At 37.9% G+C, this 15,662-nt stretch overlaps 1 protein-coding gene across 1 annotated transcript; it reads left to right on the top strand.

The window, feature by feature from the left end:
- The first annotated feature begins 7,509 nt into the window (after window positions 1-7,509).
- LOC132790416 (probable cytochrome P450 6w1) lies at window positions 7,510-9,265 on the top strand. Its single transcript, XM_060798922.1, has 3 exons — window positions 7,510-7,982; window positions 8,038-8,826; window positions 8,887-9,265. The coding sequence occupies exons 1-3, from the start codon at window positions 7,521-7,523 to the stop codon at window positions 9,160-9,162; spliced, it is 1,527 nt and encodes a 508-aa protein (XP_060654905.1). The 5' UTR covers window positions 7,510-7,520; the 3' UTR covers window positions 9,163-9,265.
- The last annotated feature ends 6,397 nt before the right edge of the window (window positions 9,266-15,662 follow it).

The following is a 15,662-nucleotide window of genomic DNA, read 5'->3' as shown; positions in this document are numbered from 1 at the left end:
TGTGGGTCGTTGAGTAGATTTTGTGGGGTTTCGATTTCGATTTCGGCTTCCATTCAGTCAAGGATCATTAACTCACACAAATCAAAAAGATCTAACCAACTTGCTTGATGTGTCAGTTACAGCATGCTAAATCTTTACAAGTTCATAAAAGGTTTTATAGTTTTTCCAAGTACTAAGCAAGACAATAGATTGCCCTATTTATAAGGTGGGTGTCATGGGAACTGCGTCTTTTTTTTATTTTTCGTGGCATAAGAAACGAATAGTTGTTTGTGGGAGTCAGCTCGCTGAAAGATATTTTACTCAACTCAAGAAGATGTATTGAAGATTTTGTTCTTATACAACTCAAATTTCGGTAGAATTCAGTTTAAGGTATCTTCAGAAAATTTGTTACTCTGAGAGTAAAAAGAGAAATATTAGTTTGTGTGATCAAATTTATACTTTTTTAATTTCATTGACAATAGAGTTAGATAGGAATTTGGCTTGGTCAATACTTTTGTTGAAACTTTAGTTTATATACATATAGTAATTTAAATTTAACTGAGAAGTAAACAAAAGTTTTCACTAATTTGAAATAAAGTAACATTAACGTTATGCTAGATATTTCTGCAATATTTAAAACATCATTTATAATATTTCATAAGCTGAAAATTCATTTTTGAATAAAATTTCATTAAAATAAATAATAAATTCAAAAATCTGAACATTTCGATCTAGTATATCTACAGGGCTTGGTTCTTTAAATAAATGGAGTTGAATATGTTGAAGATTAATTGAGAATAGTCGGTAAATATTTACGATAATTCATGATTTGTTCTAGAACTCGTAAACTAGATTTGTGAATTTAAATACGACGACTTCCCACCAAAAAAATTAGTAGTGCCAACATTAGCTCAATTTACAAAGTTTTAAATCAATTGGGATTTAAGTAAATTCAGCTATGCATTTATGCATTTTTTATATCTGTTGAACATAATTTTGTGAGTTGTTTAACTTCAATTTCAAAAATAGATTAGGTTTATTAGTTTTCCTTTAGATTGAAGAAGAATACTCATTAATGTATAAAGAAAACCTACAAGAATATATATGAAAAATATGTTCCAATTATATAGCTATTTAGTATTTAAATATATTCCCTATCGAATTTTATAGTTGCAAGTTTTCATTGAGGATTTTGCTTAAGCACATATCTTTCAAACTCCATTAGGATGTTCTCTAAAGCATCACATCAATCCATCATATCCGAATCGAGAGCATTTTTGGTCGTTGCCACGCCTTAACTTGTGGCATGCAACGGATGTTAATAACACTCTTTCGTTGTAAAATGCACACACAAAAATCATACCACACGTCGCTTCTTCGTAGCTCTTACCCTCGTTACCTTACACCTCATTCCTTTTTGTTCTCTGCAGAACTCTCCCTTTCCCTCAGTCATCAATCTTGAGTGCTAATTGTTACGAGTTTTGCACTCCTGGCAGTGGTTGGGATGTTGCCCCTGTCTGGTTTGGACAGTTTAGTTGATTTGAGAGCTCAGCTATTGGGAAACTGGAAACTGGTAAATTCCTCACAGCTGTGCGAATGTTCTGCGAATAGTCGTAGAACTCACAATGACAATTGCTAATTTGGCGCTGCCGTCGTTCTCATTTCTCATTTCTCATTTCTCTTTCTCGGCGCTATCGGTAGCTGCAATTAGGGGGCGTGTCGCTGTCCGGAAGTGCGTGACTTGCAATGGTTGACGCCCATGAATTGTGAGGAGTGTGCGTGTGTGTGTGTGTTTGAGAGTGTGGGTTGGAAAATGCCTCTAAAACCAGTTGAGCAGTGGAACAAATTGAAAACACAAACAATGGAACCAATAAACATTTCATTGATGGGGCACAGCATATGCCAAAAATTCAATGAAAGTCCAGAGAGAATAGCTTCCTAAATCTCAAGCCCCCCTCGCTATATACAGAAGACTTTTTGAGGGGAGGGAGGCTTCCAAAAATAAGTCGGATATTATTGTTCTTTACTTTACCAATAGTTTTTTGGATGCAATATGAGGGAGTTAGCTGCATTATGCGCATCTCACTTTTATAATACTATCTTCCTATTTGGTCAGAGTACAAATGTTTGTTTTGAATTTCCATACCTGAAAGGAAAGAGAATAGATTATTTCACTTTTTGTAAAGGCATTGCGCGGGTTTGCAGAAATTGTTGTTCCATTCCATGTTCCGATTGCAACTTTCTAGCCGTTACCTGGCCAGACATCTGTGCGTCGCAATCAAAACAAGAACAATACCCCAGACTCGAACCCCCTTCCAAATTCAGGGTCATTGTTGCCCCTTCGCGACCCACCGTGGTGTAATCCCACGCAAGTCCAGGCGATTAACCGAACCGCACTGAAAATTGCAGCCGAAAAAAGAATGCAGATAACAACAACAGATAACTGGCGGGAGCAGCAGCAACAACGATGACATTAACAAAAGAGACGACGAAATGTGGGCACAAAATGTGAGTAAAACAATTCCAATTAAAAGCGATAGGCCCACAACATGGCAAAAGGGGCAATGGGGTGAGTCGGTAGGAGGGTCGAGGAGGAGGGTTGATACTGATACAAACAAAAATAAAGGAAATGCACGCATATCAAAAGGCTAAAGGCAAAGCCAAAACCAAAGCCAAAAAGTCAACATTGCAGTTACCTCAGGCTGGCGGACATGTCGAGAAAGAGAGACGGAGACAGTCGTTTAGAGAGTGAGAGAGAGAGAGAGAGAGAGAGAGAGAGAGAGAGAGAGAGAGAGAGAGAGAGAGATAGAGAGAGAGAGTGTGACGAAGAGACTACTACACAAATAAATATGTGGATGAGATTAAGGTCCAAAAAACTTGTTAAAACACAGTGCACAAGTCAAAGGGTTAAGCTGGCCAAGACACGACGCAAAAAATACCCTCGAAAATGTCAAAGGAAAAAAGGGAGAAACTTCAGGAATTGAAAGTAATATAACATTTAACGCAATAAAGATAATAATTAAAATAAAATAATCAATATAGTAACAACAAAGATTATTAAAAAAAAATAAATAAAATAATAAATATAAAATATAAATAAATTTGTATGTTAGTTTTATTAAATCTGTCCGTTTTCGCTGGGCTGAAATGCAGCGGATTAGCTTCCTTAAAGCCGTTAAACTATATGTTTATATCCTATGGTTCCTGGGTAAATTTAAAATTGGTCACTTTAGAATTATTTAATATTTTCGAGTCGCAAATTCACTAGCTTTACTCTACCCCATTATTTCCCTCTTAAAGTTTAAGTTTTATTTTTAATATACACCATTGGACTTGCAGCTTTTTGCAGAGCATAGCATGAAACGGAAGTGGAATATGCAGCACATATTCTGGGAGTAGTTGGGCAGAGGGGGAAAAGAGTCGGCGACAACAACTGTTAAACTCCCACGATGTCAATACACTGCGCGAAATTGCGACATGGTAGAAAGAAACCACCCTAAGCATGAACTTGCAAGTCCCCCTTCCCCGAAGTAGATGCAAGAGTGTTGTAACCCCTCACAAGGTAGACTCAATGATGCTTAAGCCATAGCTGGCGTTATTGAACACTGTGTGCTCAGTGGGTGTCTTGGGGCGGAGGAAGGGAGTGTGTGGGGGTGTGGCATCGCCCACATTTGCCTGCCGTAGTGGTCAATCAGTTTACAACAATAACAACTTTTGAAGGGTTAACACGTGGTCCACATCTACTCTCTCTTTCACAATCCATCCATCCTTTCACAGGAATATGCGTGGCAGGGTGAGTGAAAGAGAGAGGCAGAGTCTATTTCGTCTGCTTTTCGGTTAGGCGTTTTGTATATTCAATTAGTTGGCTGTGTGTCCTCGAACATTTCCGTGGCCAAATAAACGAAACAGAAGCAGCCCGCGGTATTCGGTACTCTCAGTACTCAGTACTCGCCTCGCGGTACTCGGTACTCGTTACTTTGTGGCATAGGCGCCGCCATGTGCGGGGCTGCCCACTTGTTTGCATTTCTAATGCAATTTGTGGCTGCAACGCTTTTGTTATTGCAACATGCCACATAGCACACCCAACGTGCTGCTGGTCTGCTCCCCTTGAACCCTGACCTCAACTTGACTCGTTGCCCCATGCAAGCGCTGGCCCGAAATTGTGTGTGTGTGTGTGGCGCGTCGTGTCCATTAACACCTTTGATGGTCATAATACATATGCATTAATTTGCAATACTAAGGGAGATTCGCAGGTGATTTGGTCTGCAAGTTGCAAACTGAGGGTTATATTAGGGTTAGCATAAAAAGCGGGGTGCATATCTATAATTGCATAGAAACGAATTTGATTAACTCTCAAAAAGATGAAAGATAACAAAAGTTCTAAGCCGCCACATAAGAGAGGTTTGGACTAGCTTAAAGTTAAGGTTTAATCAGAGTAGGGTTCTCTTTAAAGATAAACCTCAATTTAAACATTTAAAAAGTATTAAATCAGTATTGTAATTAATATTAACAAAAAGTAACTAAATAATGTTTATTAAAATCAAATAAAAATGCTTATAATTTTAAGAATGTTTGATTTTGTGTTTTTTTTTAAGTTGCGACATTTTCTTATTCATGAATTAAAATTACAAAAATGCATTTGTTATTTTTTTCATATTCGAATATGCACAATTTGAATTGAAGAGTGACTATAGTAGTTGTGATTCCTGAAAATTTGGTTGCGATCAGATAAAAATTGTCGAAGTTATTAACGAAGTACTTACTAGGTGTCTTAGTTGCTTTGGCTGACAATCTGGTATATTGTGCCATATATGGTATATTTTGAATGCGATACTATGTCGATATACCAAATAGACCATTTAGTATATTATAGTATTATTATAGTATTTTATAGTATTTTTTGGTATTTTTTGAGAATAATACCGCAATGTTGTGCTTTTATTCAAAATGAGTAGCGGATATCTCACAGTCGAGTACACTCGACTGTAGCTTTCTTACTTGTTTCTTATGGATAAGTTAAATCAGAGAAGGTTTCTTATATTCTGACGATTTTAAAAATCGGAAGTCTTTTTTTTTATTTCGAATTACTAGTTACCGCTAACATATGTTAGGAAATATGATAAGAAACTATGGAAACCATGTGTAAGGGTATTTAATCTCTAGCCCGCATATAACAGTTAGTTATCCTTTTCCCTAAACATTACAATAATAGTGCTTATGGCGAACATAACCTCAAAGTGCAGCCACAAATTACACGTAACTGTAGATGAGTTGCTGGATAAGTGTTCTACCTTGGCCGGGTTATTAGAGGTTAAGGCAACTGATTGACTCTGGCAATGTCAGTCAACACCCACAAGGGGCTGGCACAATGGGATTGCTACGGTCACCTTTTTGTCTTACACATTAGTTAAAGTTTGCGGGTGGAACAGCAACAACATGAACGAAAACGACAACAACAACTGGGAACTGGCAATAACACAACAAAACACTTAAGCACAACACTTTTAATTTCGTAGTTGCCCTGAGAACTTTTGTGTAGAAAACCCCTTTTCGGATGTAGTGTCTTCTCCTTCCCCCATAGCCGGGTGGCGGGGGCGAAGACGAACTTGAAACTGATGCCCGGCACGTGGACATGACGAAGTACATGATAATGACGATGCCCGCAGGAGAGACGGAATGGTTGGTCAACAGGCAGACAGACGGATGGCGCAGACAAAACAAAGCAACATTTTGGGCACAACTTGAGGGAGGCGAACGCAAAACATATTCAGCACTATTTAAATGTGATTTGTTAGAGTGCGATGTGGGGTAAGCAAATCGTGTGAGAGCGGGACAGAGAGAGAGAGAGAGAGCGGAGAGAAGGGAGAGGGGGCGACACACCCCGCGCGGCACGCGCACAAATTAGTGAGCAGCAGATATGAAAAGCGAGTCTCGTGCCAACTGAGAGCAACAACAACCACAAGCAAGAACAATAACAATGCGTATAATCAAAATTAACATAACAATGCTACAACAACAACAACGGCATGGAAAGTGTTGCTGCGGCATCAGGCAGAGTGAACAAAAAATAAGCTGCTCTGAAATGAATTTGTATCGCAAGAACTTGAAATTTACTTCCCATCAGCGTCGCCTTCGTCGACGTCGTCGTCGTCGTCATCGTAGTCGACCAATAACAATGCCAAGACCCACAAAGAGCTGAGCCCATAATGAAAGGGTAAGCCTCTGAGCCATCGGCCTGATCGTTGAGCCAACCAGGCGCAGTGGTGAGGCACAGAGGGGAAGCAACGACGACGGCGGCAGCAGCCGCCAAGCGAGCCCATTAAAACGTGAAAGAGCCAAGAACATCCAGCAGTGAGCATGGTTTTTTTTTGTTCGCAGTCAAACACAACATAGCACACTCACTCTCACACACATACATAGATGTGCACACACACTCATGCACACGCACTTCTACTACGATGAATGCGCGTATTCCCAGCGGGCACTTAATTTACTGCTTTGCATTGCACACATTTCATTTCATGTTTCACTTCTCAAATGTTTCCCCCAACGATAGCGTTTGAATGCGTTGTTGCCGCAATTCGTGTTTCATTCCATACATTCTGTTAAAGTATGCTGAACTCTTTAAAAATTGTAATTCTAAGTTGTCTTGCATGGACATTAATACAAATCCTAAAATTAAAAATGAAACTAATTCTGTAGTTATGGAATGTCAAAATTGATCTCGGAGGATAAAACAAAAAAGATTTTGCAAAATTTCAAGATTCATATTATTTTCAATATCAATCCTTTTTCAGGATTGCAAATATGTCAGTCTAGAAGGTAATTTTTCATGCGATGTAGTAGCTTGCAATAAGCACTCAATATTTGCATTTGAATTTTAAATAAATAATATATAAGCCTTATTTGTTAAAAATCTAGCTTACAATATATTTTTATAAAATTACTCTCAATATTGAATCGAAATAAGAATCAAAATTGAGTATAATTTTCTGCCGACAGATGAGTAATTTCTTATTAGAAAATGAGCTCAAAATGATCATTTTAATCAGTTAGAAGATTCTTGTAATACAAAATGTTTGCTGGGTACAATCCTGAACAAATTGAGATAGGCCACGAGGTATTCAATGAAAGTAATACTGACTTGGCACTTTGATAAGAAAAGTCGTAGTAATCGTACTACAAATTCAATACAAATTTGCTTTGTCATAAAGAATCGACAAATTTGTTTACCCGGCACCATGTGACTTAACGGTACAACACTTTGTATGCCCTTTTTTTTTATTAATTTTTCATTTATTTCTTCCTAGTTTTGTAAAAATGTAAACTTATTTATTATTCAATGTGTATTAATACTTGTTAACCCCAAAATATAATAAAAATATCAGTTTATTTCTAATAAATGTACATTTTCTGAAACGTAGTACATTTTCTTGTTTTTGCTGTGTCATTGCGAATCAGCAAAAGCTAAAAGATTGTATTTAAGAATTCCTCAGTCTACTCGATGCAGTTAGTCGTGTTTCACAGTGCAAACAAACAATATGTTTACGGAGTTCTTTCTTATTTTAACAAGTGTATTTATTGCCATATATTTTTGGCAGAAGCGACTTCATAGTTTTTGGGAACGCAATGGGGTGAAGTCCATAAAGTCCGAGCCCATAGTCGGAAGTTTCCGCACTTTTCTTAGTGGCAAAGTCCCGTTTTTCGAGCAGCTGAGCCTGTTTTATAATACACCTGGATTTGAGAACGAACCATTGATTGGTGTTAATTTGGTGAAGGGTCCGGGAGTAGTTATTCGTGATGTGGAGCTCGCTAAAACCGTGATGATCAAAAAGTTCAATTTCTTTACAAATCGATCTATGAGAACTGATCCGATTCATGACGCATTGGGTGCCAACACTCTCTTCTTCTCGCGCAATCCCGAATGGAAGAATGCAAGAAGTAAACTCACTCCGATATTTACTAGTGGCAAGATCAAGCAAATGTATCCTCTGATGTTGGAAGTAAGTACTCCTAAGGATATCTGCCAAACATCAATTAATTTACTCTTAATCTCAGGTAGCCAAGGAACTGGAGAAAACAGTGGAGAAAGTGTCTTCTGATTCTGCTGTTCGCATTAAGGATATTTGTGCTCGATTCACTATTGATAATATAGCAACTATAGCCTTTGGAATCAAGGCCAACACGTTGAAAGACAGGAATAGCGAGTTCTACAAGTTTAGCACAGACTTCTTTAACTTCAGCTTAATGCGCGTGATTGATAGTTTCATAATTTTCATGCTGCCCGCTTTGGCTTCCCTTGCCCGTGTCAAGATATTCTCGAAGGGAACCCGAGATTTCTTTATTCGTACCATAACATATGCTATAAATGAGCGTGAGAAATCTGGAGTTCATCGCAATGATTTGATTGACATCCTGGTTGCTATGAAACAAGAAGATGATGCTAAATCAGTAAAGTCAAAGAATAGGACTCCCGATTTGGACCATCTCGTGGCTCATGCGGCTATTTTCCAATTAGCGGGCTATGAAACTAGTTCATCTACCATGACCTTAACTCTTTATGAGCTAGCACTAAATCCCGATTGTCAGGAACGCGTTCGTGCCGAGATTAAGGATTATTTTGGAGATCAGGATCACATTAGTTATGAACGCCTTCAGGAAATGCCTTACCTTGGCCAGGTTCTTAATGAGACCCTAAGGAAATATCCGGTTGCTGGGTTCGTTGAGCGAGAATGCGCCCAACCGGAGACTGGAGAGAAGTTTACGCTCAAACCTTACTATGATGTGGAGGTACCCAGTGGCACACCTTTCTATGTTCCCACCTTAGCCATTCACCGCGATGAAAAGGTAACTAATTTGTCTTCCTTTTGCAAAAATTACTTATTAAAATTGCTATGAACTTTGCAGTACTGGCCAAATCCTGACAAATATGATCCAGAGCGCTTTGCGCCTGAAAATCGCAACAACATCAACATGGATGCCTATATGCCCTTTGGCATCGGTCCTCGGAGCTGCCTTGGCATGAGACTTGCTCTTCTGCAGACGAAACTGGGTTTGGCTCACTTTTTGCGCAATCACAGTGTAAATAAGTGCGACAAGACTGTCGACTCATTCAAGTTCCAAATTAACTCTCCGGTTATGTCTTCCGCTGTCGATCTTTTGGTGCAATTGCAAAAAGAATAAGATGCCGTCTACAACTTAACTGAGGATTAGTTCTTCAATAAATATATTACTACAGCAGCAACAAAATGAATGAATATTGAACTTTTATCAAAGGTAAATACCCGATTTTGCACTTTTAGCTTATGTTTATGAAATCTTCCAAAGATGCAATTTACATACAAATCGCATAGAGGAAAAATTAAATTCAAAAGCAAATCATTTTCGAAACATTTTATAATCGAAATGTAATACTGCTTAAATAGTAACCCAATCTACACAATCCTTTCCACATTCCCGTAGCTAAAATTAAATAGTTTTGCTCAATTCATATGGAAATTATAATTGTATTTCAGAATTCCCCTTTTTGCATTTCTATTGAAAAAAAATATTGCCCTTTATCGAAAAAATGTTTAAGTAGCTGTCACATTGATGTTCATTGGCTGACAACCCTGGTCTCTGAAATATCCATACAATTATTGCAGTTGTTGTGCTCTCATAGGCTACGCGTGCCATAATAATCATCATAATGAAAGCTGAGCATTATGATAATAATAGTGCGCCAAATGCTGTGCGCGTCATTTGGCACATATATAACATAATATAGGGTTGCTCTGTACTCAGTTCAACAAGGGTTGCCTAAGCGTTTCACTCGAAAAACTCTACTGAGACTCTTTCGCTCTTCACAATGTTTTTATTTAATTTCGAAAATATTTGCGTTATTCGAGGAATGCATTTTGTTTTCTGAAATTTTAATCTTTTTCCAGCGTAAACAACTTTTGAGAGGCACAGCACAGAAAATAAAAATAAAAGAGGGCGCGCCTGACATGAAATGGCAAAGTCTATAGAATCATCGTATATAATCGCCGTAGTCTCTATGCCCTTGGCCAAGTGTGTGTGCGTGAAAGGTATTTCGAGTGGCTAACAATGGGATGAGTAGGATGAACGTTGAGTCGAAAGTATCTCAAGTGGCCCTTTATATAAAATGCAGTAGCTTAGAAATTGCTAGTGAACTTGGCGATCTGAGAGAACATACATACATACGTCATAAACAGCTCTAAAATAAAAAAAATCTATAGTAATATTAGAAGAAACTAACACCTAAGATATATTACGAATGTTGTTACATTTCCGATCGCTTAAATGGTCCTTATTGTGTTGCATAGGTCAAGCGGAGAAAAAATGGATAAGATACGAAAAGACTTTTAAGGTAATAGCAGATAAGGGAAAAAAAGGAATCTAAATAGAACTCAAATTACAAAAAGCAAGTTCTAAACATATTTATTATAATATATATTTAATCTCTAATGAAGGATAAGGAACTTGACATTCACTTCAAGTGAAATGCGAGAAGAATTCATCATCAAAATAGATAATCTGCGAGGGGTTCCCCAAGTTTCTAGTTCACCTGCTCTCGGTATTCATTTCTCACTTCATTCACTTCTCACTTTCACCCGTCCTGAAGCAAGTGCGAGTGACAGATAACTTATTTCATGAATACATCCAATCTCACACATGACGCATTCTAATGCCACAGGCCGTTCTTCATTCAACTGCATGCCCCTGCTCTATCGATTGGCTTCCAGTTGACTGCGAATGCAGTCAAAGTCGTGAATCCTTTTGTTTAAGCTGGCTTTACCTTCTCTCCATTCACACTCATTGATTCATTCGTTTCCATTTCATTGAAAAGAAAATCGGATGCGAAATCCAAATCAAAATTCAACTAATTTGCATTTTCGATTTGCATATTTACACAAAATCTACAGCCTATGCGAATTCGAGTTGACTACAAAGTCGAGTCGAGTCGAGTTGAGTTGAGAAAGCAAACTGCATAGAAAAAGCCCCCCGAACGATGCAAATTTTGTGTCATTGAAATTAAATTGATTGCAAATACTGAAGATTGACTTGAAGTGGGCAGATCGTTCGAGTACCTGAAACAAAGGCCGAGAACTCCAGTGTTGTTGCCTTGCCTCTTTTGATTTTTGATAACTCCGGCATGCAGACGCACTGAAGGGGGGTAGGAAAGTCAGGACGCATAATTGCAGTTTGTGCATCAAAGGGTTGAGTTTCGGGATTTGGACTTCTGTTTGGACCAAGGGCTGCAATTGTGCCAAATGCTATTAATGAAAATCACAAACATAGCGTAGCCCATACTCTGAACTTTCTGCAGCCATGAAAAATGCCACCCTAATTTGAAATTAAGTAGCGTGCATTGAAAAGCCAATTGGGAAGGGAAAAACGCAGGGAAATGGTAGACTCAAAGTGCATTGTGTGTTATTCATACAACGATGACGGCCATAATGGACTTTGTTGCTGCATCACGTGGCTACTTGAAGTCAGATTCTGCCAACTGGTTACAAACTTAAATAGCAAAGAAATTATTTCAAGGCTTTCGAGACTTAACCTGAGACTCAGAGTCTCAAACTTCTGCTTGCCAAATTGGCTTGGACTATTGGCATGAAGTTTCAGTGCACAACGATTGTGGATGGGGACAAACTTTGGCCACTTCGGAAATTGGCACAGCCAAATCAGTTGCGAAACAAGTTTATTGAACAATTTATCACAACAGTGAGGGGGAGAACTGGGAGGGTGGGAGGCATCGAACATGTCAAAAAAAAAAAAATGGCAGCACGCGTCTTCACAAAGTCTCCGCTTCTCCGCCTGCTCATTGCTCATGATTATGATGATGGGCATAGTGATGGTGCGCCTTTTAGGCTAGCCGAGGGTGTGTGCTCCCTAGTGATGGGCGCTCTGTCGTGACACGAACTAGAGATTGAACGTTAGAAGTTATAAATTTGTTACTATTATTCAGATTCTTTTTAATTGTATATTGTTGTTATTTGTCTTTCTGATTCTCCGAACAAATGAACAATCATAGTAGAGTCAGTGTTGCCAGAATTTCTAGAGCAAAAATTGCTGGATTTCAGAAAAAAAGAATTGCTAAAAATTGCTAAAATTATACAAAAAATAGACAACAAAATTGCTAAATATTTTAAATGACAATATTCATTAAGTTTGTACATTTTTAATTCATTTAAGAATAAAATCTTGAAATTAAAAATAAAAAAACAGGATTTCGTATTTTTATTGTTTTGTTAACACTTAGGGGGCAAATATTACACTTGAAATGCAGTTAACTTTTCAAGTCAGTGAACTCAAGTAGCTCATATAATCGAACCACTTGGTTAAATACAAGCCCCGATTTCATTCATTCATTCAAACTGTTAATCGCAATTTTTGAAGTGAATGACAAAAGGAATACATAATAAAAAGGATTTAAGTAAAATAGCTAAAACTGTCAAAAGAGAAATAAAAAGTTGCTAAATTTGTAGCTAATAGCATTTTTAAGTTTAAAAGTTGCAAATTAACTAAAGCAACTAAATTGCTAAACTGGCAGCACTGCTTCACAGTTTCACAATTTGTATTTAGCTAATGAGTAAATGAACTATAAACAGAATCGAACTATAATGCAAATTTTATGAGTAAACCTCAAAATACATCCTATCGGTAAAAGAGCTATCGGAACTTTTGAAAAAGTGCCAAAAGTAGCCGAAGCTTTAAAAAAAAACTCCTAGATTTCTAGCTAATAGCATTTCACAAAATCTTATAGCTTTTGCAGTTTCAAAATAGCTACATCTAGCAATAAATTAGCTAAACTGGCAACACTGAGTAGAGTATGTATTATTCTTTAATATAGTATATTTTGATTCTATAGTATATTTTAAATGTGGTGGTATAACGTTATACCAAATATTCTTTTTGGAATACTCGAAAATTGGTATCGGGTATCTCCCATTCGTGCTGTTGATTGTAACGTTCTCATTTATTACCTGACTCTCTGATTCTAGCATTTTCGTGTCACGGCAAACAACTTCAATTGCACCCAACTCTACAATCAACACACTCACACTCACACAAGCACAACACTCATACTCACACTCACACCCATTCAGAAAGTTGACAGGTTCTGCTTGGCGTGGCATGTGAGCTGTGACTGCACCCCCGTCCACAGTCAACCCCTAGGCCGAGGGGTTGCGCCCTTCTCTGACAGACGGCACAGTATTTACTTGACTGGGATTTTTTGCTTGCTTTGCTCGGCTTCAATGGCTGCTTAAATTCAACTAAACAAATTGGAAAATTTTGTAAAAATTGGTTTATGATGCTGACATTTGTGTGGCAACGTTTGTTGTCGCTCACATTTTTGTACCGAGCAACAATAACAAAACCCGAAAAAAGTGCAATCAAGCGATACGAACGAAAGCGACAGAAAGAGAGACACTGAGAGTGAAAGAGAGAGAGAGAGTGAGATGTAAGGGAGAATTGGAATTTTTGGTATGGATTTGGCGAGTCACTCGTCAAGGTGCCGTGGGGTTTGGACTTTGCATGGGCAATGAGACCATCGAAAAAGGGCTTCTCCAACTTTCCAGGGAGTGAAGATTGACATTTTGTGTGATGAGTAGGGGGGAGGGGTGCCAACAGGTGCTTAGGATTTGACTGGCAAGGGGCATTAGGGATTGATTTCGGAGTTGTCATCAATAAGGAGTTGACAGCAAGTGGATGAGCAATGGAATGGAATGTGGTGCGAAAGAGAATAAAGTAAGGTATCACAGAGTGCTAACTTCAAAGGGATGGCAATAAATAGATAAACACCTCATAAAGAAGTGAGACTCTAAGGACAACCCTTATTTACAATGGATTGTTCAAATTTAATTCATAGTACAGTAGTCTTATAAAAATTTAAGACAATTCAAGACATTATTTATTAAATTGAAAGTAATTCTTCTTTACTTTAATTTGATGCAAGTACTTCAAGAATTTCATAAATGAAGCCATATCAAGTGTGAATTAAAAAAGAGAAGAGAACATAAGATAACACAGGAGGAAGGACAATCGGACAATACTGTGGGTTAAATACTTTAATTTTTGAGTTAGCCAGATTCCAAGTATTCATTTCTTCAACTCTGGGAACTAGGAAATTCGATCCTGTAGCTTACAAATAACGAGGAACTTTTGAGAAGTGAATACTTATGTAAATCAATGGAAATTTTCAAGATTGTTAATTCAATTTCATTTGTCTCATTAAAAATTATTGATTCTATTCTTGGATTGCATATATTTAAAATCCAATTGTGAAACTTTTATTTTACATTCGATGTTTTTTGTTTGGGACTCAAAATGTAAATTTAGCTTGAAGATGTTTAGCATATTTATTTGACTGTTGTCCTGAGGCACTCTCAGGACTCTCAAGTCAAAGTCCAGCTATAAAGGAAATTAATTATTCTTTTATTTCAGTAGCAAAAGATTTTCAACTTAATTTCGCAATATAAATCCAATCTAAAAGCTTTAAATTACAACAACAGTAAAACAGCAACTGACGTTGGCCGAGTGCAAAGTCATTAAATTGATAAATAACCGAAAACTTTGCTCATAATCGCAGCGAATGGAGCCAAGCACGTAAAATGTCTACAAGGATATGCAGGACTAAGAAGACGGATAGAAGAAAAAAGAAGAAGAAGCAGTAGATGCAGAAGAAGAAGAAGAAGAAACAACAAGGAGTAGGCAAAGCCAAACATTTATCAAAGACAAACAGCGCGCCTTCGCCATAAAATGAAACGGATCTCAGGCAAATCCAAGTCCTGCCTGTTATGTCCTGTTCCATCCTGTTGTGCTACCAAATGTTTGCTTTAACAATTTGCGGATGCCCAGCGGGGGCGTGTCGCATCACGTGGTAAGGGGTAAGAGAGTGGGGGGGGGGGGGGGACTCTATGACCATAGCTGATCCATTTAAATGCCGCACATAAATTACCATATACACTCGTAGTCCTGGCTTGCCACCAGCAGAAAGTTGAGCTCGTTTCATTCCCCATATACACACACACAGACACATACACAAACATATATGCATATATATATGTCCTGTTGGACACCTTTCTGACAGTTTCCACATTTCGAGTGGACGCATCATTGAACGTATTCTCAGTGGAGGACATATTGATGTATTGGCTGAGTGCATTGAATGATTGTTCAGCCGAAAAACGAATCAAGTCAACGCGCAAATGTTACTAATAATCAAATTGAGAGTGCGAGTATTTGCCACATGTTTCTCCTTCCTCTTCCCTCTTCCCCTGCCCCATCCTCATTCCCTTTCCCTTCAGGGAGTGACAGGGTGATGGCTATGCTACCAACTTCAGCCCAGAGGCGCTTCATTACTTTAAATGCTTTACACGTACAACATTTAGGCTGGCGGACAGACGGCGACACTTTGTCTAGGCCGCGTGTTGTTGCCACATTTTGTTGTTGTTGTTATTGTTGCACCCTCTCCGCTAGAGGGTAACATGATTTAGGAAAACCTCATGACATTATCTCTTTAGTGACTGTAAACATATCGAGTCAAGAATTCTGTACTTAATTCTTTTCAAGATTGTTATTTTCAAGATTGTTATTTGTAGAAAAATTTCTAAAATTCTCAAAGAAGATATTGAGTATTATTAATGTTGTTAATTATGGTTATAATTTTTGGTATA

Source organism: Drosophila nasuta, chromosome 3 (assembly GCF_023558535.2).
Source record: "Drosophila nasuta strain 15112-1781.00 chromosome 3, ASM2355853v1, whole genome shotgun sequence".
NCBI classification, from domain to species: Eukaryota; Metazoa; Arthropoda; class Insecta; order Diptera; family Drosophilidae; genus Drosophila; species Drosophila nasuta.
This window is presented reverse-complemented; position numbering and strand designations above follow the sequence as displayed.

Bases quoted from the DNA above. Each gene is read 5' to 3' on its own strand.
- LOC132790416 (XM_060798922.1), top strand. From the start codon at position 7,521: ATGTTTACGGAGTTCTTTCTTATTTTAACAAGTGTATTTATTGCCATA. The intron at 7,983-8,037 runs GTAAGTACTCCT...TCTTAATCTCAG, and splicing joins TGTATCCTCTGATGTTGGAA to GTAGCCAAGGAACTGGAGAA. The intron at 8,827-8,886 runs GTAACTAATTTG...TGAACTTTGCAG, and splicing joins CCATTCACCGCGATGAAAAG to TACTGGCCAAATCCTGACAA.